General features: G+C 47.5%; 1 protein-coding gene across 2 annotated transcripts in view; it reads left to right on the top strand.

Moving 5' to 3' along the window:
* The window catches only part of LOC141954633 (CCN family member 2-like), a 42898-nt gene that overhangs the window by 12797 nt on the left and 5427 nt on the right, over positions 1 to 24674 (top strand). Inside the window, exons 4-5 of one of the 2 annotated variants that reach the window (XM_074894324.1) lie at positions 9921 to 10091; positions 23609 to 23822. In XM_074894324.1, the coding sequence (XP_074750425.1) occupies positions 10083 to 10091; positions 23609 to 23822 (223 nt within the window). In that variant the 5' untranslated portion in view covers positions 9921 to 10082. Of the gene's footprint in view, positions 1 to 9920; positions 10092 to 18300; positions 18426 to 23608; positions 23823 to 24674 lie in introns of those variants that run through there. The other variant, XM_074894323.1, reaches the window with a different exon arrangement.

Here is a 24674-nt window from a genome sequence, read left to right as displayed (position 1 = left end):
GCACCTCAAGACATCCCCAGATCTCCAAATTAGGCTGTTCTAGGAGCAAATGAACTAAACCTCTGGATTAGAAGGGTTTTGTTGTGAATGTGAATGGATCCACTTTAAACTGGCAAACAGATGAGAGGGAAATAGGGCTCTTGAGTTCCCTGAATACCCAGGAACTGACCCTTTGAGTTTTCTTTGTCAGAGGAAACAAAATCTCACGGGGTTTTCTCACTGGCACTTATCTAATTTCTTCACCGGTAACTGTAGCAGTGAAGTGAAGAGCTAAGTGCCCCCGAGCGAACTTTGGAGCAGAGTGAAAACATACAGGAGGAAGACAGACAGGGCGATGGTCACTTCTCCTGTATGAATCATCTCCTTTAGCCAGGCTTGGTCACGTGTGCTCTCATTGATTTCTGGCTGAGCCTCGTCCTACGCTACTATATGTGAAAGGAGAACTGGATCCCGTAACGGACCGATGAACAGGGCTGGCAGTCCAGCACACCTACCTGTAAGTGCCTTTAGGTGGTAATAGTGTCCTCACCATTCAGTACAGATTAGATCCTGTGCGATGCCTGTATGCAACATCCAGCTCTTGAGCAGATCCGAGATCTGGGGCTTCTCCAACATCCTTCAACATCTTTGAGTCTGGGTCTTTGCCCTCTTTGGTCCATGTGGAAGCTCAAGAGCTCATTCAACTCCGGGCATATCACCTTGGTTCTATCTGAAACCAGTGTTTGGGACTTTTGGGACACAACTGGATAGCAGGAGCTCAGTCTTTCTTGTTTTGTTGGCTGTATGGAAAGGAAACCTTTATCCGTGCACCACAGCAGGCCTTGCATGGCTGGCTAGATGTGTCTGTGGAAGGGAAAACCACATCGAGGGCGGGTGGTTACTGCCAGAAGCAGGATGCTGGGTTTATCAGGCCAACGCTCTGACTCGGGACAGCAATCCCTGTGTTCCCCAGCCTGACTGATGGGTGAAAACTTTTGTCTGATCTCAGCATTGCTTTTGGCAGCTGGCTCCAGGGAGAAGGGAGGAACGGCCTCCTGCAGAGCTGGGCCTTACAAAGCAGCCTGTGTGGGATGGAAGGTCCCCTGCTCTCTGGCTCGAAAGAGCATGTGGGGGTGTGTATGTGTGTGCAGTGGGGGGAGCACTTCTGGCAAGCAACGAACTTGTCCAAATAAACAAAAGGCTAAAAACAGCCCGTCCTCAGCCCCTTGAGAAACCCTGCAGCAGATGTTGCCAGTGACTGTAGGTCCTTGTTGGGAATCCCATGGATAATCACTGACAGCAGGGAAACACATGGCAGCATACGGCAGCTCAGAGAGGGCCCTCTTTGTTCACTGAAATCACTGGAATATCTGTCTTTTCAGTGCTGATGAAAAAGCACCGGCTGGTTCAAGCTTGGAGCAGGGAGGGAGCAGAGCTGCCTTTTGCTCTTGGCTCGGCTGTAGGCTTGCTGTGTGGCCTCAAGCAAGTTGCCTCTCAACTCTGCACTGTAGTTCCTCCTGTTGCGCGTTGAGGTCAGGGATGGAAAGCTGCTTCCCTGGGGATTTGTGGCCAGTCTTTTAAACTTTGCAAGGTGCTTTATGGCTGGAAGGAACTATGTTCAGAATAGGTAAATGTTCAATATTAGTATAATTATTTACATATTATTCAAAAGGTGAGGAGGGGCTGAGAAGTTCAACTGAAAGGTCAGCTTGTTACAAGACAGAATTGTTTTACCACCAGTGAAAATGAGAAATGAAGCAAAGAGAAAGAGGCTGGCTGGGTATGATCAGAGATGACACCGGAGCAGGCTTGGCCTCTTTCACATGAAATGCTTTTCTCTCTTTTTGCTGCACTGTGAGTTCAACTTTTTGGCTCTGTTACTCAGTGATTCATATTTCAGGCACAGTGATGGCTGTGTGAGGTGGCTTGGGCTAGAGGAGTGGAGAACTGAAGAACTGGAGTGTGAGTGTGACAGGAGGCAGGGGACTCGGGATTAGAGTTGGAAAAGGAGGAGTCAGGCCAGGCCATGGTGCTTCGGCCGTGCTGTGTAAGGTGCCCCCTCCGAGCTCCATTCTGCACGTTGAGCCTCATGGCATGCAAATGGCAAAGAAATACATGTTTCCTTGGACTGATGGACTTCCTTCTTTTTGCAGAAGTTAAATTGAGGCAGGAGGTTGGAATAATTGAGAGAGACTTGGACCTAAGGGGTGTGCTGTTGTTTTCTCCCACTGTAAATATGGAAACCACGTTCTGATTTCTCCACGTGTGAACCAGCCAATTAATTGTCCTATGGTAGAAATGAAAATGCTAAGCAAAGCCTAAACCTATAAAAACCTGGGATGTAGTTCTCGTATCAAAGTATCCATATCTCATATGCAAAGTATCCATATCATTCCTGTTACACCTGAACACAATGTACCAGCCTGGGAAGTTACAAGATTTTCTAGCCATGCTCTCAAATTGTATTTTATGGATTAGGGACATCCCGTGGACACAGCAAAGCATTTTGCATGCAGCTGTGAATTATTGTGGCCCTGGAAATTTCCTACGGAGGGGACATCTACAAGGAGGGATGCATCTTGGAGAGGTGCTGATGTAAAAACATACAGATCCACGTATGGGCTCCAGAAACAGAACAAGCTGGCACCAGCACTTTGTCAAAACAGACTCTTCTCTTCTGCTTCATTTTTTATTCCTTTTTGAGGCTTTTCCAGCATCCCTCATTGGAATTCATAATCCATCTACCTTATCATTTATCATGCCTTCTAGTCTCAGACTCACTGCAACTCACATCCCTCCTAATGAAGTAGTAGCAGATTGTTCCCATCTGATCCCATTCCTTCTAATCCTGAGAAGTTTCAATTGAGTTAAAAAGTCACATATGTAGTTAACATGTCAAAAAGCACCGAAAGGAGAGTGTATGAGGCCAAGGTGAAATGACCAGACCATTTTGTGTGATTGGAAATCAAGCTAGGAATATTCAGTGGGAATTATCTCTTGAAAATGACTGTACCCATTTCACTGTAGCATAGCTATGTTGTCTTCTGAGTCTTCTCATTTGCATCAGCATATGTGAAAGGACATTGGGAGTTTCTGCTCAGAGTGGCAGCATGTCCCTAGTGGTCTAGAATAAAGAGAGAAGTAGGATATAAAAGACTTGAGATTCAGTTTTTACAAGAGTGGTTTTAAATTGAGGGCGATTCTTCACAAGATAGTTATCTAGCATTAAAAAAATCATATATCACAAGCTTGGAAAATACCTCGGATCACCAGCTGCTAGTGAAAATGTAGGGATGTGTGTCAAATCTTGTCTTCACAGCTTCTGCTGAATAGTTGTTTATCTCTCATCTCTAAAAAGGAGGATATTTACTTGCTTTTGAGATTCTTGGATGTGGCCATTTCATGTTTCTGGGAAAGCCTGGTGGGTCGCTTTATTTGGATAGTGCTGGTCACAGAAATCCATCATTCAGAGATGTGGTGTTAGTGCAGCGGGAGTTAGGCACCTTGAGGAGTGGAATGTCAAATAGCTGCTGCTTTTCTGCAGGGAAAGAAAATACGTGTTCTCAGGCACTGGAAAAGCTTCTTAAGAAACTCTGTGATACTGTTAAACTTGCCCAGAAGATCTCCAAATAGATACATATCAGTTTATTTGAAATTAGTTCCTTTGGGCCTAAGGTTTTAAATTCCTGAATCCTCAAGAAGGCAAGGGAGCTGTAGAAAAGTGACTGATTCTGCAGAAAATCCTTTTCTTCTCTGTCTTGTCGCAGAAGTTTTTATTGATGAGATCTGAATGACTTTAGTGGTGCAAATGGGCTCCTGCAGCATTTAAACACCTTAGAAAGTCCCACCTGTGCCTTCTTGTAAACTCTTTTCATCAAAGAGTGCGTTAGCAAACAGTCCGTTCTAGCTCTCCCACTGCACAAATTTTCTTCTCATAAAAGAGGAATGGGAACTGATTCTTTCTTAACTTGTTTTGCCCAGGTAACACCGCAGATCTGTCAATTCGAGAAAGTTATTCTTTCTTTACCCTAACCAAAAGCAAGATTGGCCTACAAAATCTAGAACACACTTTTTCTGCTAGATTCCCTGCTGTTTTGGTAATCCCAGTGGCTAGTTAGACACTTTTGTGGTGGGGTATTTGGGAGGAGAGATATTACTCCAGTACAAACCGTGTTTTGAAATATCTTGGCTCTCGTTTGCCTAGGAAGGTTATAAATACTGTTCCCAGGACAAACATTCTCCATGTCTGAGAGCTAATGAGCCAAACAGCTGCTCTGAGGCTATCCACCTCTGACACCAGTAAACACTAAGCCATGTGAAAAAGATTTTAACATGCCCAGACACTCCAATATAAGAGGTTGTACGTGTGTCTAAAATGCAGTTTTCTTGCCACATCCATTTTGTACCTTCAAAGGAAAAAGCCCTTTACTGACCATCTTTGACACCTGCAACTGTCAGAACAAGACCAGCACAGACCATAATCTCTTTGACACTGTTGCAAATCCAGCTGTTTTCAATAAAATGCGCTATGTTTACAGAAGGAAGAGAGCATAAAGTGTCACAAACATCTCTCTTAGGAAAGTATGCATTTTTTGTAAGGATCCATCTGAAATGTGCCACATGCAGACAGTATTCACTGATATCCTCTGGCTGTCTGAGCAGCTTCAAGTCCAAAGCACCAGTAAATCCACTTTAACTGGCTGACTAAACTGGGCTTATGGCTGCTTTGCGCTACCAGAACAATGAAAGGTGTCCTGGCTCATGCTGACACATCTGATCTAAAGTATAAAAGAATTTGTAAACAGGATCTGGGAACCATTTGAAGAATCAAATAACTTTGTCTGTAAATTTGTATCAACACAACAAATGTCCGTGATTCACTTCAGAAGTGACATAAACAGGAGACTTTAACAGTATGTCAAACCTGAATTAGTCAGAAAAAGTATGCGAGTGATCTTGCAGTGTGTCTTGTGGTTGTGAGAAGCCGGATGAATGTGCGAAGGTGAACATTTTGCATGGAAATCTCTGCTTCTCAGCCATCCTTTGGGAGGATCACAAGGCCTTTCTTGAAAGACTTTTTCCCATCCAGTGCTCCTCAGACCCCAAACTCTAACTGGGGTTTCAGCTGGCCCACTGAAACCAAACTAAAACGCAGTTGCAACTAATTGTACACAACCACGAGAGCAAAAGCTGTGTTATTAGGTGAATCTCAAAACTACACCTGAGTCTGGTTCCTGCAGAAGCTGCATAAATCTAGAAAAGCTCCTCTGACTCTGCCTGGACCCCTGGCACCACTGAGAGAAGAAGCAGTTGTATTAAAGGGCACTGATTCCTGATCCGGGGCTGTGGGAACCATTCTCTTTGCCTGATGCCTGTCTCGTGTTGACTTAAACCCAAATGACTTTTAGTTCAGCCAATGTCAAAGCAAAGTTGTGAACAGGACCTTTTCATTCATGTTCCCAGTATCTTCTTAAAAGGAAAAAAAAAATAAACTAGGTCAGTTGAGTACAGCAAATAGTTCTGTCTCTCTTGTTTTGGGCTTTAAAAAATGTCCCAGTTGCTTAAGTGAAAATTGCTGTGACTTAGAGAAATGTGTCCCAAGGCCCCTCTTTTGTCTGTCTGTCAGTAATCATTGTAAAAGTCTTTCTCTAAGAAATGCAATTGGTCAGTTTGCTTTTAGTAGCTCAGGGTTGGATGCTGATCTTAGTTCCTCTGCTTGCATCTGGCATTAGTCTGCTGAAGTGGAGTGACTCAGGATTTATAGCTGTGTAAATGAGAGCAGAGGCGATCGTCTGAAGCCTACTCGGTTCTTTAGCATCTGGAGAACATCATATATTTATTAAAAAAAGCCCAACCAAACATCTAGCGATAACTGCTCTTTGACATCCCAGTCATGACATTCTTTCTAACAGGGAGAGAGGGCAAGGGTGGGAAGAGAGCAAAAGCAGTTGGGGGTAAAGGAATTAAGAAATCTGGCCTTCATATGCTCATAGAAATGAGCAGGATACACTATTCATGCTGGGTTTTCCCTGCTCCTGGCCCCTTGGATTCAGTGGAATTACTCCTGATTTACACCCATTCAAGTGGAACAGGATCACTCCCTTTTTCTTCAGCAAAACAAACATTTGTTACTTGGAAAGAAAAACAGAGGAATCTTAAAATGTGACCCACAGCTGAGCGGAAATTCTCAGTAACGCAAGAATTTGGGTTTCTTTAGTTTGTAAACAAAGAAGGAACCCTTGGAGGGAGCGTGTTGATTAATGCCACGGGGGACTGCAGAGGGACAGTTCCTGCGGCCGTATGACAGGGATTCATCCTGCCACAGTCACAGCAGTTCCAGGTATCTGCCACGGGAATGTGGAGGAGCAGGATGCTCTAACAGAGGAGGGGGTTGAGCTTTGGAGATGCTGACAGCAGCTTCTCTACTGGCTCTGAGCCCCCAGGCAGGCCAAAACCTGGATCAAAACAACCCCAACTGCCAGAAGAAATTGAGATCCAGTGCTGAACTGAAGGCAATTGGGGGTCTACAGATGCAGACAAATGCTTAGAATTATTTCCAAAAGCACCCTAGCAGTCGGAGTGCCAGAAGCCCAAAGGGAATCGAGGTCAGATGCTCAACTGGTGTAAACTGGTGTGGGTCCTCCCAGGCCCTACCTCTAATCAACGTTTTCTAGCTCTCTCCAGATCTCAGGTTCCCGTAGCTCTCATGAAGGAACTCCGTATTCGCTGATAATGGCTGGTTTTGTCTTCCTTCCCTTCCTTAAATACACCAGCACTATTTTGAAATGCCGATTTAGCCCAAGGAGAGCTGCAGAGCTCCCTGAGTGAGGAGCTGTCAGTCAGGTAGGGAGAACCCAGAAGAGCTTCCCTCCAGCCAGAGAGAAGACACACACATGCACATTCACACGCGTGCTGCTTGCTTAGCACAGTCCATTAAACTCAGCATGAACCCCAGGCCCAGCCATAACCCGTCATATTTATGGAGTGAATATCTTCCTGTAAAGGATGTGGAAGGATAATACAACCGCCGTAGAGCCCCTACCCTCCCTCACATTCGCTCATATCTCATCCATATGCTTTTATGACTGTTTCACTTCTCTGGGACTGGAATAGCAGGGTCAGATCCTGGCTGCTTCTCCATTCTGCATGGGAAAGGAAAGGACAGGAGAAATGCTTTCACCCTCCCTCCCACACCCTGGGGAAAGCCCAAATCCTGCTAGGAGAATGTCAGCTTTCCCGCTAAAGCCTGGCTTACCAGAGCCAGCATGGGCTGTAGCCATGCTAGCCGCTGGCACTGGGAGGTGTTATGAGACAGGTATGCTGTATTCCACAAAGCAGGGCTGAGGTTTGCTCCTGCCCCCAGCACTGAGGGTGCTCTATGTTTTCCAGCAGCCACCAAGCAGGCTGCTGTGGTGCAAGGTCTGTGGTTTGATGCCTTCTACATCCTTTTCCCTAAGAAAAGGGCAAGTACATGACACCTGGGAAGAGCTGTTACTACAGAGGGGCTCATGAGCCTGCATGACACAAGCATGCTCCCCCCGAGTTTAATTTTATAGCATCTACAACATGAAAATAGACTTTCCCTTGTACCTGGTCCCTCTTGTCACCATGAGAAGAAACACAGAATCACAGAATCATCTAGGTTGGAAAAGACCTTGAAGATCATCTAGTCTAACCATTAACACGGGGATTGATGATAGCTGACTGTTCCTGCTATGGCTCTGCTGATGCCCTCCAAAATCCAGAGGCTCACACTGCCCGCTAAGCTCTCACCTGGGGAAGAACAACCCCAGATACTCCAGAATTAGGAGCTTCTGTCGTTAAAAACTGTACGTGGAATTATCTGACCAGGAGCCCCAGTGCAGGTGTGTCTCTCTCTCAGGAAACAGAAAGGATCTGATTCTGATCTTGTGTGTAGGAGAGACTTGACTCGTGCAGGCGCTGAGGTGACGGCGACGCTGAAGAGATCGGGAACAGACCTGTTGTTCCCCCGTAGCTTCACTCTGCCATGAACTGATGGGAGGTGTCGCTGAATGTGCAAACAGGAACACCTGCACTCAGAAGAGAACTCAACCACAACCAAATAAAACAATAAACCTTGCAAGAAGTGGGAATTGCCATTCCCCAAGCTCATTTCGTGGCTTCATCTGAGAGATTTGGGTGACGAGATTATTTTAAGGTGCCTTTTCCCGAGCGGCTTTGTTCTGTCTTCCAGCTACGAGTCATTCACGTCTTGCTGAGCACGCTGTGTGTGCATCCTACATCAGTGACCCCTGCCACGTCTGTCACCTTTCTCAACGGTATTCACAGGGCACAGTGACTTCAGGAGCCAACTCAAGGGGAGAAGACAGAAAACAGTTTCACGCTGTCTCCTTCCCACCCCTGCTGTGCCCCACGTCACTTTGGAGTCATTGGCACAGATCAAGGGCTCTCCCTTTTGTCTGACAAGTCATTAGGTGGGAAGACTTGGAACAGCAACAATCCCTCTGTGGGGAAGGGGTAAAGCTGAAGGGTCAGCTCTCCCTCCTTTTGAATGAGCTGCACAGAGCTTTAGAGCTGTCCAATTAAAACAAGCCTTGGACAAAAATAGGATGAGAGAGTGCTACTTTAAAAACAAAACAATTAAGCCTATCCCTTCCCCTCCCTGGAGGCTCCTATGGAAGTGGCAGCTTTTGAGCCAGAAATCTCTGCTGAGTTGGGTATTTCTGGCATTCGAACCCAAGGCAAGCGATGACCTCCCAGCGCTGGCTTTGGAGGAAAGGCTGTACCGAGCTCATGGCAGCAGATGAGACCGAGCTTGCAGGCACTGACACGTCTCCCCTAAAGGCTAGTTATGCTGTAGCCTGTGGAACAGCAGAAATGAGATTCCGAGTGTGGGAAAGAGCTGAGCAGACGCTGGCACAAGCTGTGCCAGCAGCCAGCCAAGCCCGGTGGGGGGCCGTGCAGTAAACACCATTGCAGGCCTGAAGACTGGGAAGGGAGAAGGGGTTTGGTCTTGAGCTCACAAATCTGAGTCCAGCACCAGGTCACCGAAACCTGGTGCTAACATGGCTTCATGAACCCGGTTGTGGGAAGCCCTCTCCAGAAAGGGTTGGGCTCTGCCTGCTGTTTGTGTGGCTTCACTCTTAGCAGGGATCCTTATGTCTCCTTTCGAAGGCCAGCTGGTGCTGATGAAAAGGCGCACGGCCAGTAGCTGCACTGACCAGGCAGAATGTTTCAGTGATCTTTTTGGAACATGAAAGCCTTGCCGATCACAACAGTGCTGCTTTAAATGTTCTTCTGTACCTCATAACACTTTGTTTGAGCTGTGGGATGACTATCCATAGAGCTAGTCTCAAAATGACCAGGGAAGGAGTGACTGCCAGCGCTGTGTATATAACCTCAGAAGTTCATCCTGCAGTGAACACATCCCTTGAGCCCCACTGCCAGCTGAAATCATTCTCTGATGAAACCAGGGACTAGCATAATCACTGTGCAGTTGCCACAGGAATGCTAGGGGTAAAGTTCTGGCTTTTGTTATATCAGTGCAGTGTCAAATTAACCTCATGCTTCTGTTCCTGAGGTCCCTTTGTTGCGGGTGATTTTTCTGCCACAGGATTCTTTCTTTCAACTCTAATTTTAGTTCATGGGAAGGATGAAAAAGGGTCTTATATCCTTGTCATGAGGCTGGTTCATGGGATTCCCCTCTGACTCAGCACAGCCTTGGCTTCTTCAGGTGAGATCCCCTTGAAATACACCTAGGGCTTAAAATAGCATCGCAAGCTCTTTCCCATGTACATTCTGCTAAAGACAATAGTCCCAGTGCGAGCATGGGAATTTGTCTCATTCCTTTTGTTTCTCCAAATTCTTTTTACAGGATAGCAGTACAGACGAAGCTGACATATTATTTTGAGAAGAATTTGAGAAGCTGGAAGTAATTTTGTTTGCTTCCTTTGTTCTAGGAAAGGGATCCACGCTGCCCTGCCAGCCCTCCTTGTTTGGGGCAGAATGAACAGGCTCGCAGGGCTCACAGGCATTCGAGCTGTGTCCTGGCCCTCACTGTTTCCTCTGAAGGAAGATGAGCACAGCAGAGGAGGAACTTCACCCGTCCAGAGGACTTGCACATGGAGAGTGTGAGTTTCACTGTTTTAGTGGAAAGGCAATGACACTGGTGAGTCTGTGCAGCTGGTTAGTTATTTCCCCACTTGGAACATCAGGGATACACAGAGCTGTAACAGTTAATGCCAGAGTTGAGAACATTTCTGTGGTTTTTGAAGGTGTTGAGTGCCAAGTGACCAAGAGCTGCCCTGGCAGGAAAATCCTTTTTTCCTTACCTCCTTGAAACATAGCCAGACTCCACAGTTTTCATTTCACCTATCCCTTCTTTGAGGTCAGGACACCTTGGGCTCAAAACTGTAATAATTTGAGAATCCCCAATAACTGTTTTTTAACAAAGCCTCTTGACCTAACAGATTGGCCTATCTCTGCCAGGCAGGTCATTAATTTCCAGTCTAATGCACAAGGGAGAACATTGTGAAATGACTGCATAAAGAGGCATTAGAGTAAAGATGATTTGGGGCTATTTGCCTGGCAAAGAAATTGAACCAGCTACAGCTTTTCTTTTACCTGACTCATGGCTGTATTTCAGGGATCAGATTGGAAAAAAAACAAGTGAATATTATTCACCTAAACTCTGCATTCAAACCCATCTCTGTGCACCTCTGTGGCCAGATGACATCACGCTTCTGAGGGTGAAACAATTTAAACTATAGAGGTGAAAATTATTGGTTCAAATAACTTCCTTAAAACAGCAACAACAACAGCAGACTGAGGCTTTGTAAAACTTACTTGAAAACGTCTGTGGCTGCATCTCTGGGGTAAAATGGCCTAAACTGTAAAAGCTTTATAGTCTGTCATAGCGGTTGCTTTACAAGCACCAGGGTATTTAAAAGACAGTATAGCAAAATCCATACTGAGAATAAAGGCTCTGAACTGAAAGTGGTTTAAGGAGGTTTGTAACAGTAATGCTGCTGTACCTGTACATAAAATGGTATGAAAAAATACATCGTTTGTAGGCAAGAACTAATAATGTTCCACTACTAGCTAATAAAACTGTCGCCTCTAAATATATCAAGAGGATCTCTGACACCACACAAGTTTCTGGGGCAATTGTTTAGGACAAGGGGCTAGGGGAGGAGAGAAGCACCCGGTGCTGAGAAGCAGCAGACTTCATCCAGCGTCCAGGCAGAGGAGCAGGTGAGCACTGCCGGGGCCCAGGAGCACAGCACTGCCCCTGCTCACGTGAAAGCCCCACCAGAGACCTCACGCAGGTTGTAGCCTGCTGAAACATTTCATCTTCCTCAGCTTGTGTGTGAGTTTGGTCTGTCTGAAGGCAATGATGGCTGCAAATACAGACTATTTCCTTATTAATATTGTGTAAAATTATGCCATTGTTATAACGAGGCTATTCATGGAGCTTGGGACTTGTCTTTTCTTAAACATTTGTGATGTGAAACTTCTTAAAAATCCATTAGTAAGGAAACAAAAAAAACAAATATGAAAGATCAACCTCACAGATGTGTGCCCACAACAAAAATGAAGAATTAAGAACACGTATGTGAAAGTCTCACACTTAACATTTTCCAAATTATTTTTCATCCCTTTGTAACTTCCAGCAGTTTGTACAGAACTTCGGAAGAATATCACGTTCGTTAACCAGCAGTGAAGTAGTCGGTTTACAGCTAAATTTTGAAGGTGTCTGCATTACATTCCAAGGTTAACTCTCCCTTCAGCTGAGAGAAGTCCCTGCCTCTCTAAAGGTGCAAGCCCTTTGTTAAGGCTGGCTCACAGTTACAGCCCCAGGGGCTAGAAAGTTAATCAAAGATTCATGTGCTGAGATTCATTTGTGCCACAGGAACAGGCTGGAAGAGCACTGCCTTGCTGAACTTGCAGACCCCATTGACCCGCCCTGCTCTCTTGGTCTGTGCAGTCTAACCCTCTTCTCTATCCTCTGCATTGGCATCAGCCGCAGGAGGAACCAGATGACCTAAGGGTCCTTCCAACCTAAATTATTCACTGATTCCGTGTAATGAGCTGGAATTTTTCCAAAACCTGAATGGGAAAGGTGTGGGCAGGCTCCTGTTGGAAGCCCAAATCCCTAATGAGAGATACACACAAGTCCTGGTAGGCCACCCACCCCTCCAGGTCCTACCAGCCTGGCAGAGCTCAGGGATCTGTTGCTGCCTGTTGAGCCTGTGTGAGATACGCAGCTGGGATAAATTAGGGAAGACCTATCGATTTCAGCAGAGCTATTTTGACTGAGGGGCTGAGTCATGGATTTTAGGGCAAAGAATCTTTGAGCTTAGGTGATGCCAGAGGTCTCTGGAGAGATGGGATCCAGTGGAGAATTCACCCTTGCACCCTTTCAGATGTGGCTGTACAGCCGCAGCAGTGCCTGGCTTATGCAGTAGGAAAAGCTCCTGGTAATTATGGCAGAGCAGCTGCTTATTCAGGGGGTGGCAGAACTGGGTGATAAATGCAGTACCCACAGCTAGAGAGACCTCATGTTAGTCCCTTCTCTTTCACAAACCATACGACCTTGAGCACATCCTTTGGTGCCTCATCTGTGCTGGCGTTGTGAGGACCAAACCCCCTGAAAGACAGAGTGCTATTCAGATACATCAGAGCTGTGCACCAAAGGAGTCCTGCAGAGCAGGAGGCCTCCTTAAACGAGCCTGCCCAAGTCCACCTTAAACATACCCTCCCTCCCTGCAGTTTTTCTTCAGGATAATTAAGCATGCAGTAAGTTAAGAAGTGGAAAAACCCGAGGAAGCATCCATTTCACAGGTGGGTGCAGTTGCCTGTTTCCTCCCAGGGCCTGTTCCTCCTGCAGTTCTGCACAAGCCAATGCCTTGGTACAAATGCTCCTGGCCCTGATGGTGACTCACTTTTCTATCCAAATTTTGCAGTTGTTAAGGGTATCAGAAGATCACCCGCTATTACACTACCACCTGGAGACCTGTGCTGGTCTGCAGGTAACAGGTACTTTTTTATTGCACCTTGACAAACCTTGAGGCACAGCGTGATTGCCCTCGAGGTCTGATTTTCTACATCGACTGGTAACCTGGATGCTGAGCCCTGGGGATCCTGAGGCACCGCCTGCACGAGCACGCCTGGTGCTGCTCTGCTCGTGCCTTTGGACAGGTCTGCACAGCCCACGCTGCCTCCAGGCACGGTCAGGTCAGGGAACAAGCTGTGCTCGCAGCCCTTTCTGAACCACTCTGTGAAGGGATTGAGCTACAGTGTGCCCAGGGTCACGCTGGGGGTCTGCGGCAGGGCTGGGTGTTAGGCCAGGCTCCCCGCAGCTCTAAGCCAGGGCCTGGGCCGTGCATGAGCTTCTGCCTGTTTTTCTGCATTCAGAGCTGGTTGCAGCCTGCCAGGAGGCAGAATACAGCAGCTGGTCACGGCAGCCCTTGTTGCAGGATCTTGTGCATTATTTAGGCAAAATCCTCCAGCCTGTGTTAGGCAAGAAGTCAGGTTAGATAATTAGAGTGGTCCTAGCTGGCCTGAAAGCCTCCCAACTGGCTATGCCCTGGATTGGGGCGAAGGGCCAGATTTCTCACAACAGAAACAGGGCAAAAGGGAGGGAGAAGACTGTCAAGTGTTCTGCTTCCAAAACCAAGGCCTATTTTTTGCTAAGAGCTCGACACCTGTGGTGCTCTGCTTTGGGAAGGCTTCTTGTTGCGTGTATGTCCTTAGAAGTGTTGACTTTCTTACTGCTCACGTATTCTGAAGTGGGAACCCTGTGCACTGACAAACAGGGTTTAGCGTCTCTCCTGGCAGCCCCTCTGGGTGCCCTTCACTGCACACTCTTTGGTAAGCTGCAGAACTGGCTTTTCTCATCCTGTCAAGATCAGGCTCCAGAGGGGCATTTTTTATTTTCAGAGGAGAATGCATGCTTTTGCTGGCAAGCTCTGTGTCTAAGCACTGTCTCTTTCCGAACTCGTGATGCCAAGACTGTTTTATATATTTACTTCCTTTATAAGGACATCAACAGGCACCGCACCCATCCCAAGTTTTGCATCCCTTGATAGGCTTCGATTTCACAATAAATCCTCAAATACAATGGAGTGTTCCTTCCAGAACTAAAATAACTGTAGACTTCATTAGTGAACTCTGCAGCCAGGGACAAAATTTGTTCCCTGCTTGACATCCTTAAACGATGGGCACAGCAGAGTGTCCTCACCCTCAGGGCTGCAGCATCTGGCAAACCAGGCGGAGAGGGGAATCCTAATTCTGCTGCAACCAGTGGGTGTTTCCGTGCAGTCAGGATTTCATCCCAAGGCTGGGCTGAAGTGGGGAGGGGTGCTTTTTCCTGCCCTTTCCGTCCGTAGGGCAGGGAAGCCTTTCCCACCCAGATTAGAGTCAGATATGCTGTAGCATTTAGCCTTCGCTGAGCTCTGGCGTTGCCTTTATATGCCACTTTTTCTTGATAATTTACAGCAAATAACATCTTGGTACAGCTGGTGCATATGGAGCAATGGAGATGGGACCATCAGAAGGCAGTTCAGGAGCTGCAGGCCTTCTGCAGTCATTATAAAGACAGCCTAGAGAGATTAGGCTTCTAATTAATTAAGTGTCTAAGAATTAGATGGTGTGAATCTGGCCCCAAATGTCAGATGCTGAATTAGAACTGAACTTGAACTGGAACAGGGGTCTGGAAGAGACCTTCTTAGCTGTTAAGTCTCTGGGAATCACGTTTAGCCCCAAAGCTTTCAGAGACTGCTCACCTGTCCTACCCCAAAGCACATGGACCCGCACAACTCCTTCCCAGCCTTGCAGCAAACTTACGGCCTTGAGAGACATTGATGGGGTTTTTTTATTAGTAATCTACCACAGATGGAGAAATCAAGGGTCACTTTTGTATCATCAGGGGAGAAGTCGGGTGAAAGTTCCCAGCCAATCTTAAGAATTGTGTCTTATCTTTATACTACAGAGCAAGGCAAAAAGCAGGGGACAGGACTCCTTCATGGCCCCAGATCTGGCCATGTTTACCCTGGGCACGTGAGCAGGATGTATCAAGCAGGCATCAGTAGTTGGGTAATGAACGATTAAATGAAATTGCTGTGTTTCAGACCATCTAGCTGGATGAACCTCATCATCTCTGCTGGGCCAAATCTATGATATAATTTCAGCAAGGCTCATGAAATTAAAAGCGTGCCAAATTAGAGTGATTGCCTGTGATCCGCTCCAACAGTGACTTTTGCTAAGACTGGCCAGCTGTGAGAATGAAAACCTTCCCGAAAAGAGTCCTGAGAGCCACCAGCATGTCCTGTGGACAACCGAGCAGCTTTGAGACAGGGGACAGCTCTGAAGTCATTGAGGACTGGGTGAGCATGCTTCCCCCTGCAATGCTGCTTGTATTGGCTTTTTATTTTGGCTTCTGTGGGCAGGGTGCCACTGGGAGAGATCACGCTGAGCCAAAAAACTGTGGGTGTGCTTGCCTTTATTTTATTATTTAGCCTTACATGATTTTTAGCAATTATCTAAACGTCTTATTTTTTTAATTACTATAAATTCAGGAAAGCTACTAGTTGGGCATGGTGAGTGAACCCAGAAGAACCTAACAAGGTGAATTAAACACCCACTATTCTTTGCTTGGGGGAGATTTTAAGCAGGGTTGACATCTTTATCCATTCACTTGAGACAGCTCAGGCAAAAAGAAGAGATGTGAATTGGTGTTAACTTGGGTGTTTCCTCCCTTTGATCATTCTGAGTCACTCAACCTTCATGTTCTTCTCTTGCTTCTTGGCAAGTGGCATGTCCAGTGGGGTGAAGAGTTCAGTGTCAGCACTAGGGGTGGTTTTGGTTGTCCCAGTGCCCTAAGAATATCTTGGACCATGGGTGTAGGGAGCTCCCAAAATCCAGAGATCTCCATCTGACACTTGTCCTTCATGTCCTGCTGCTCCTCTACTTTTTTTTCAGCTTACAGTAAGAAGGTGCCTTTGTGGCAGACTGGTTCTGGGCTCTGAGAGGCAAAGGGGGCTCTGCTGTCCCCAGCGACCCTCATTCGGAGGGTTTGGCGCTGCTCCTGGCACTGTGCAGTGAGGAGAATGGTGCAAGGTGCTGGTTCTGCTGTTCAGTGAAGGAGCTGGAGTGGATCCAGACGCTCGTCTCGTGGCGAGGCAGGGGAGGCAGCTGGCTGGCCATGGCAGAGCTAAGGTGGCTCGAAGGATGAGCAGGATTGCAACTCGGCACGTTTTGTTCATGCTACTCTTCTCGGAAGGTGAAAGCATTCGGGTGGATGATGATGAGCGGCTTGGTAAGGATGTTTTATAATCGAATTATTCTTTACTTTTACTGTAGGTTGAAAACTTAATCAGCCATCATAATGTGGTTTAGTGCTGAATATTCCCCACAAAACTCCTGACAGGTGAGCGAGTATTACGATTTTGGTTGAACAGTTCATTCGAGGACATGCAGCAGGTTTATGTTAAAAGCAGAGTTTGGAAGATCGTGGTTCAAGGTGCTGCTTGGACAAGGAGCAATGTACGAATCGAGCTGTACATTGCGCACTGTCCTTTTAAAAAGGCACAAATATAACACCTTCAAACGCCCCAAATGGCTTGGAATTCAGCTGTGGTTTATATTCTTGCTGTGTGAGAACAGAGGTGTGTAGCACTTTATCCCTGTCTTATTTACGAGCAGTGGGAGAACGTCGTGTGAAATGTGAGGCGACAACATCATTTAAGGTGCCAAGCCTTCCAAAAAGGGAGGAAATGTATATCCAGCCTTTAGCTCCGAGCTGCTCTAGGGCACTGGTTGTTTATGCCACCTCCAGTACATTAAATCTTTTGTGTGGAGACATAATCCTTCGTTGTGACATTAGCAGAGGTAGCTGTTACGGAAATGATTGTGAAATCCCTCATCTTACAGAACAGGAGCAGAAGGAGGTGCATCTGAGGTGGTTTGCACCACGCTAATGCTCTCCAACCCCAAATCCCAAGGGGCTTTCCAGGTGCTAATTAATTAATTAAGAGTTGGAGTCGTCTGTTTTCAGCAGGGGACAAACAGTGGCATAGGGAGCGTGGAGGCTGATCTCGTGTGGTGCAGAGGCCTTAAAGGACCTGAGAAAAATGCAGGGCTTGATTCCCAGCTGAGCTGCCCTGCACTTGGAGGCCGGAAGGGAGGAGATGGAATTGAAATGACCCACTACACACTCCCTATATTTTTCTTCATCTTCTGTCCTACTTCCCAGCACACCCTGCTGGGATGAGGTAGGGACTGTATGGCACAGTGCATTCTGCATACGCTCCTGCCCCTTGCTTTATGTTGGCCCAAGGTAATTACACAGATCTTTCACCTCTTCTATCCTGGACTCAAAAACATGGCTCCATCTTTTTAAGGCCACTTCGTGTGCAGCACAGAGGGTTCCTGTCCGGTACCCAACCTGCTCTGTCACGCCCCAGGCCAGCAAGGACTAAGAGTGCCCTCTGCTGCACTCCTTCTCCTCATCTTTCCATGGCAGCATTCTGCTTTGCTCTTTGGGAATAAACAAAACAACTCTTTAATACACAAAACAACTCTTTCATAGTCTAAAAGTCTTTTTGTGCTGGCTGTGCAGACGCCTGCTTCTGTATTTCAGCAGCAAACAGAACATGCCCCGAGATAAAAAAGTGTTATATCCTGCATCAATCCCGAGATGCAAATAAAGCACAACGGGGAACTGCTGTCCTTTATCAATAACCTTCACCCCGTAGCTTTTCATTGCCTTGTAAAACAAACAGCTCCTCCTTGTAGGAGTTCAGACAGCAGCCTTTATAGTCATGAAACTTTCATTTCTCAGAGCTGGCAGCAGCAAGCGCTGGTGATGCACGGTCAGTTATGGTACCTAATTGTGCCTAACAGCGCTGAACTTTCCGTCTCTCCCTCCTGTTCAAAGGAAAAACACTGAGCACCACAAAGCTGTGCTTATTTAAGTCCTCAGCTCTTGCAGCCAAAGAGGAATGGATGTAGGTAGAGAAAGGGGGGTTGTGTCAAGAAAGCTGTCCCAGGCTTCATACTTCTGGAGTCAAAAAGAGGAAAAATTAAAAAATAATAATCCTGCTTTTACTGGGATTTGATTTACCCACGTGGAAAGTAACCAAGCTGCAGGCTGCGCCGGCAGCCCCGTAACCGCCAGGGCCACAGGAATCTGCTCATGTTCCCTGGAATTTGGACATTTTTTGTTGCACCCATTTCGGCTTGCTTTCCAGATTGTCACTCAAGCGCGGGGCACGCCCCCTCCAGGAGGCTATTTAAAGAGGAGCTGGTGTGCAACTTTCTCCAAAGAGAGAGGAGAAACTCCGAAGGAGAAGGAGTGAGTCAGTCGGCAGCCTGAATCCCCTCCCTTCCCTTTACTCGGGATGTCTGGCAACTTGGGGACAGTGACCTGGACCCTGTTCCTCCTCCTCCTTGCTCCTGGCTGGGTATGTATTGCACTGCAGCAGCTCCCTTTGCTGGCTGGGCATTGCAGCTTCTGGCTTTGATGCATGCGAATGCTTTAGGCTGAATAACTCTTCCCAGCTGCCACCTGCAGAAGGTTTCTGAGAGAAGTTTGGCTGTTAGCAGAGCAGTGCAAATGCACTGTGTAACTAAATCACGCTCGGAGCTGCACCGTGCGTAACGCCTGTCATCTACGGATCTCAAAGCTCTTGGCAAATGTGAATGGATTTTGCTTCACTCCACTCTCGTGAGCTAGAAGCCAGCCCTGGTTTACAAGGGGGGAGAAGAGAACAGAGAGAGGTGAAGTCACTGAGTTTATGTCACTGCAAGGAATAAAAATCCTGTATCCCAGTTCCTTACCATCACCATCCTTCCTCAGCTGCCACTGAATCCACCCATGTGTTCCCAAAAACAGTGATCCCGAGGGGGAAATTAGACTGCAGCCTCTCCAGAGCAGGATTTGTGCCTGGTTTTGTGTTAATACAAGTGCTTGACAGAGCAGCTGATTCTGCTTAGGACTTTTGTGTGCTGTTACAGTGCCAGTAATAGCAGGAACATTACTGCAGTCATTAATGTATCTAAATTGCAGTAAATGCCTCTTGGATCGGTGAAGAGATCGGGTTCACAGAGCCACTGTGCCTTGCACAGCTTATTGTGCTGATAGATGCAATAAATTTCTGGTTGACAAGGTCTGTTTGATTGCTCCTGGCAGCACCCAGCATGTGCCAGCCCCTTTCCTGCCAGGAAAGGTGTCCTGTGCACCCGACACTTCTGTCATCTAAGAGTAACTTCTGCGGTTTGGGATGGTCTTCTTGACTCTTGCACAAACCCAGCTTTGCCAGCACCAGACTGGTCATACAAATGATAGTAGTGAATCCCACCACCCCGACCCTTTGTGATTACCAAATTTATTATTTTTGCCAAGAAAGGTTGGACCAGGTGATCCCTGAGGTCCTTTCCAACCTGGTGTTCTATGGTTCTGTGGTGACTCTGAGGTGATGTCATTTTCCCTAAACCTGTCAACTGCCTCAGAAATGGGACTTTTGACTTTCTTTGAGCTCTGAGAGTGATCTTTAGTGGACCGAGCAAGGAAATGAGAGCTGTTGCTCCTTAATCTGCCTCCCGTGTTGTTTGGAGGTGAGAGTAGAACCAGGCTTGCTGAGAGTTATGTTTAGCTCTGCCAGGCTTAGCCTGGGCAAGTCTCCATGCCTCCACTCTCTGTGAAATGGGGGCAGTGGTTCTTGTCCTTGTAATAGGCTGTTGTACAATGTGCTGCAGCAACGTTGGGAAGGTGCCTTGAGAGCCCGTGGTGGAGGGAGAGCAGGTATTATCCATGACAGTTCACTGTTTGGAGTGTGTGAATAGGTGTGTTTTGGCTGCTTTATCTACTGCCAGTCTTGGAGCGGGAAGGAGAACCAGTTCTGTGTTTGTTATATACTTCTACCTTGCAGCATTAACCCCTGGCTCCCAAAGCACTTTGCAAACAGCTATCTCGGCTTCAAAACGCTCCTTTCCCAGCCCTTTGAATGCAGTCACGAGCCCAAACGCATTTTAAAAATCCTCTTTGGTTTGGCCCTCTTAGCTGGTTCCCTGGGCTCACGTGGACATTGATCAGGAATGAGAAGTCCTGATGATGCCACAAAACTGCTGCAGTGGTGTGAGCTCGTGTCCCCCTACTCGTGCCTTCCTGAAGGTGTAAGGGGAAGAGCTTTTATGTGAATGTGAAGCAGGAAGAACATTTTCACTTTTTCTTTCCCCCCAGGTAACTGGGTTTGGTGCTGGCAGTTGGGAGGAAGCTTGTTCTGGCTTGTCAGCTGAGCAGATGGGACCTGGGAGTCAGTGGTGGAGAACATGCATGGAGCACAGGCAAGGGAATCCTCTAGTCAGGCTGTTTGAACTCCCGCTGAGGCTTGGCCATTGGTCGGGGGTCCTGGGAGAGGCAGATTCACACATGGTGTTCGTGATTGAAATAAGAGCTGCCAGCGATCCAGGAGCAGGGAGAGCTGATAATCCAGGCTTTAGCACTTTACTGAATCTGGCACTGATACTGGTCTGGTACTGACACTGAGCCTTGATCTGGTTCTGTTCTGCTGCTCTCAGAGTTCACAGAAACGCGCTGCTAACCTCAACAGAAACAAGGTCAAGGCTATAGTGAAGTGAGGATCCTGCTCAGTGAAGGTAAAAGTGTAGTTTTGGGGACAGACCCTTCTGCAGAGGGAAGAAAAGGAAATGTTCTCTAAATTGAATCCCTCTGCACCCAGGTCAGTGGCATGTTACGTGGAAATGCTGGTCTTTGTGTTACGTATGTGTCTGTAGCAAAGCCCTGAGTGTGAGTCTTTGCAGTTCTTCGGGACAGTTTGGGCAGTTTCCGTGCTGTATTGAAACAGCTCCTACAAGCAGTCCTTGAAAATATTGCAGGGTGGAAGGTGCTCCATGCAAATGCAATATAATCCATTATTTAGCCTATTTGAAGTTGCTGTGAAAGCAATTTAAGTAATGGAGAGCTCTAGGAAGTTGGTTCAATGTTGACTTTCTACCAGCTGTTCCCAACTCAAGAAGTTCCCCTCACCAGCCAGTTATTCAGTGCTCACTGCTGAGTGTGCAGGAGCCAAAAAAGATTTCAGCTCGTTCTCTCCTCTCTTGGGCCTGTGAGAGGAGCGGGAATTATAAATAGCACGAGCTGACTTCGCTCACTAATAAAACAAGCAAAGAGGAGCCCAAACACACCCTGAGCCCAGGTGGACTGGGTGATGAAGAGAGGCATGTCTGAGCTGAGCGATTGGAAAATCTTGAAGTATTGGAAAACCTCAGAGTATTGAAAAGAGCCCTGCAAATACGGATGAATCGGGTCTTTTAAGCTGTGCCTCTGCTCCCAGGTGGGGGAAATGAGGCACAGCAGAGGCAGGGACGCAGTCACCCAGCAGGTCTCTGATATGTTGGAGATCTCAATCCAGATGTTCTTGTGCTGAAAAGCAGCTGTAATATAATGAGGAAGCGAAGCTGATTGTGAACAGAAGGTGAAACCAGGTGGTCTGGTTTCTTTGGGTGAGTTATTAAAGGAAATAAACAGCACCAACAATGATTAATGAAGGCGAGAAAGAAAACTTGGTTGGGTTTAATTCCACTGTGTTCTCTGTTATCCTGGAAGAGGTTGTTTTGGTTTGTTTTTCAGTAGGAGAGCTATTTTGAGAGTGTTTCTTTATATGGCCTGTGGCTGACACTGCATTGGAAAATGCTTGTTGTCATTATTTTTTTAAGTGCATGGATTGCATCTTAATATAGGTCCTGTGTTAGCAATGCTCTGCCTCTTTTATGATCTCATGAACCCCCCACCCACTCATCCCTGGTTGAATAACACGTCCTTTTGGCAGCTACAGTGGTTACATACATGAAAAACAGTAGGAAAGCATTTCTGTATTTTTAGCGTCTTTTAATGCACTTCAGCAGTCGGGAAGAGATCCCCGTGACACGCCGGCTCCCAGCGAGCGGCTCTGAGGCTGCCGTCTGAGAACAGCTGGGCTACAGGCAGGAGAGGCTTGTTTCCAAAATACTTTGCTCTAGGAGTTTTCAAGGAGAATTATACTGATTCCTGCTGAGCAGGGTGAGACTCTGGGAGGACTCGCGAGTTAGGATTCGGCCTGATCCCTGTCCTACACCATACTGTGCTGGTTGTTACAGAAGTACAAAGCAGTTGGCATCTTCTGACCCCATGTGAGCTAAAGTCCCAGCAGCTGTTATGAGCAACAGTCGAAACAGCTGGAACAGTTTTACTACTGTTATTGGTGACAAACACAATATCCAAGGAAGCTATTTCACAAGCGAGGGCTGGATGGGATATAACAAGTGCAAACAGAGCCATAACAAGATATTTTTTTGACCTCTGTTCCAGGTGTCCCCCCTCCCGCCTGCCCTCAGGCTCTTTCCAGCTGCTGTAGCCCCTCTCCCTGCGCGGCAGTGGTGGGGTCTGGCAGCGGAGCTGTGAGGGCTCTGCCCCGTGGGGTGCTCTCCTCCTCACCCCAGCTCACAGCAGTACAGCATCCCAAGGCGTTTTGCTGGCATCCTCTCCCTGCAAGGGTTGAATCAGCCCCGCTGGGGTGGGAGCTGGCCCGTGCCTAGCAGCGCTCAGCCCTGAGGGCTGCAAATTGGAGTAGTGCTCTTGCGTGCTGCTGTACTACCTGGAGAGTTTTAGGGGGCAGAAGCTGAACAGAAAACCAGGCTGGAGTTGGCACACTGGTGTTTCTGAGGAGGTATAAGAGGATCTTTAGTGACCTTTCACAGCCGTGGTTTTACATCTTGCCCAAATCTGGGCACATCCAGAGCTGAGGCTGGTGTATCTGCTCCAAGCTGATTAAGGACACGGATGCCACAGAGTTACTGGAGTATTTGAAGCGTTCTGGGTTTTAGGGAGAAGGTAACCCTCCTTCAGACATAGCCTGATCTTTGTTTGACATCCAAAGTGGCATAAAAGCCTCAGGGTGGGTTTCAGGAGGTGGCCAGCACTTCTGAAGTGCTACCAAGTGGGACAGCTGTAGGTTCACGAGGTCCCAAGGAAGGTTGGTTATGCTGCTTTCTCTGGAAAAGGGGAAGAAGAGGGCACATCTCTGGGAATAACGAAGAAAGTTTGAGATCCAGGGGACAAAATAGGACTTGGGAGCTTTTGGGTCGGTTTTCAGCGCTGCCACAGTCCTGCTGGCTGACTTTGGGTGAGTCCTTTCGCTGTGCACCTCACCTCTTCCATCTCCGGACTGGGTCTGATGCTGCTGCTGCAGAGCGCTTTGATGTTTTCTCCTGAGCCGTGCTACGTAAGAGCTGGGAATTGCTTACTGTTAATAATTACTGTTTTATTGCTTCCAGGGAAGCGGGGGGCTGAGCTGCGCATGGGACTCCAAGCTACTGCTTGTCCTGTTTGTTTTGGCCCTGCTTCCCAGAGGCATCTTTTTTGTTTCCTTGAGCTCCAGATGAGTTAGGGGTGAGAAAAAGATTAGTCCTGCGAGTCCTCGGGAGCTGCATGCGCGTCCTCTGCAGCAGGACTCTCCAGTGGAGGGTGAAGTCAGTCTTCCCTCCTCTTGACGGGGTGTCTGTGCTTGAAGCAGAATCGTGTTTTTCATTTCTCTGCCTGGCTGGCTTGTGGGAGACTCATTCTCTCCATGGCTTGTCTGCCCTCCAGGTAGAACCGCAGGCCTGCACGTATCCATGCCAGTGTCCCTCCCAGCCTCTGCAGTGCCCCGCTGGCACCAGCCATGTGTTGGATGCCTGTGGTTGCTGCAAGGTGTGTGCCAGGCAGCTTGGCGAGCTCTGTTCCCTGCAGAAACCCTGTGATCATCACAAGGGACTCTACTGCGACTTCTCCAAAATCCACAGAGGCAGCGGGATCTGCTTAGGTGAGAGCTGTATGTTCTGTTATTGTGCGGTTTTCTTGTGGCCCCTTCAGCCCTCTGCCCGCAGACCTCCCAGAAAACCCACGGCGTCGTCAGAATTTCCTGTAGTGCTCGGAGCTTCGTCCAGCACCAGGGATGCTGTGCCAGCCCGGCGAGCCAACAGATTCACTGATACCGATACACACGCAGCCTATTTCCTCCTGCAGTGAAGGCACGAGTTGGGGTTTGTTCCTGTGACGTTGTTAGGAGACATCCTCTAACCCTGTAGTGCCTGTGGGTGAATATCAGCAATCTGGACTTTTACTGGAAAGTAGAGTTGCTTGGAAAATCTCACCCAAAATCTTGCTGCCTTGCACTGCACATTGGCACTGGGCACTCTCCTGCTGACATGCAAGAGCCGGATCGTATTTCTGGCCGTAGCACGTGGGTGGAAAGAGCTGAACAACTCGTTTGCAAAATAGTGTGTATGTAGAACATGAGAATTACTGAGCCAGGTAAATCCAAATGCAGACCTGTTTTCTCTCCTGGTGCCTCTTTTCAGCCAGAAAAGAAAAAACGTTTTGATTTTTTTTTTTTTGTTTAGTAGCTATTTTTAAAGCGTGCAAAAATTATTGTGGCGTAGAGGGGAAAAAAAAAAAGGTATTTCCTCAGTCTCCTGTTCTTTGTTTAAAGACAAGACTCCTCTGTTCCTGTCTCTGCCAGGAGCTGACCATTTTAATTCAAGGTTTCCGAAACAGTCCGGAGGGCTGGAAGGCTGATGTGAAGGTTCAGCCACCCCACGGGGCATCTCTGGAAACGCTCCGGCAGCCGCAGCGCTCGCGCCGACCTGAGACAGGGGCGTTGGGGGGTCGGGGT

Source organism: Strix uralensis, chromosome 25 (genome assembly GCF_047716275.1).
Source record: "Strix uralensis isolate ZFMK-TIS-50842 chromosome 25, bStrUra1, whole genome shotgun sequence".
In the NCBI taxonomy this organism is placed as follows: Eukaryota; Metazoa; Chordata; class Aves; order Strigiformes; family Strigidae; genus Strix; species Strix uralensis.
The sequence above is the reverse complement of the archived record's forward strand: the minus strand, read 5'-3'. Positions and strand labels throughout refer to the sequence as shown.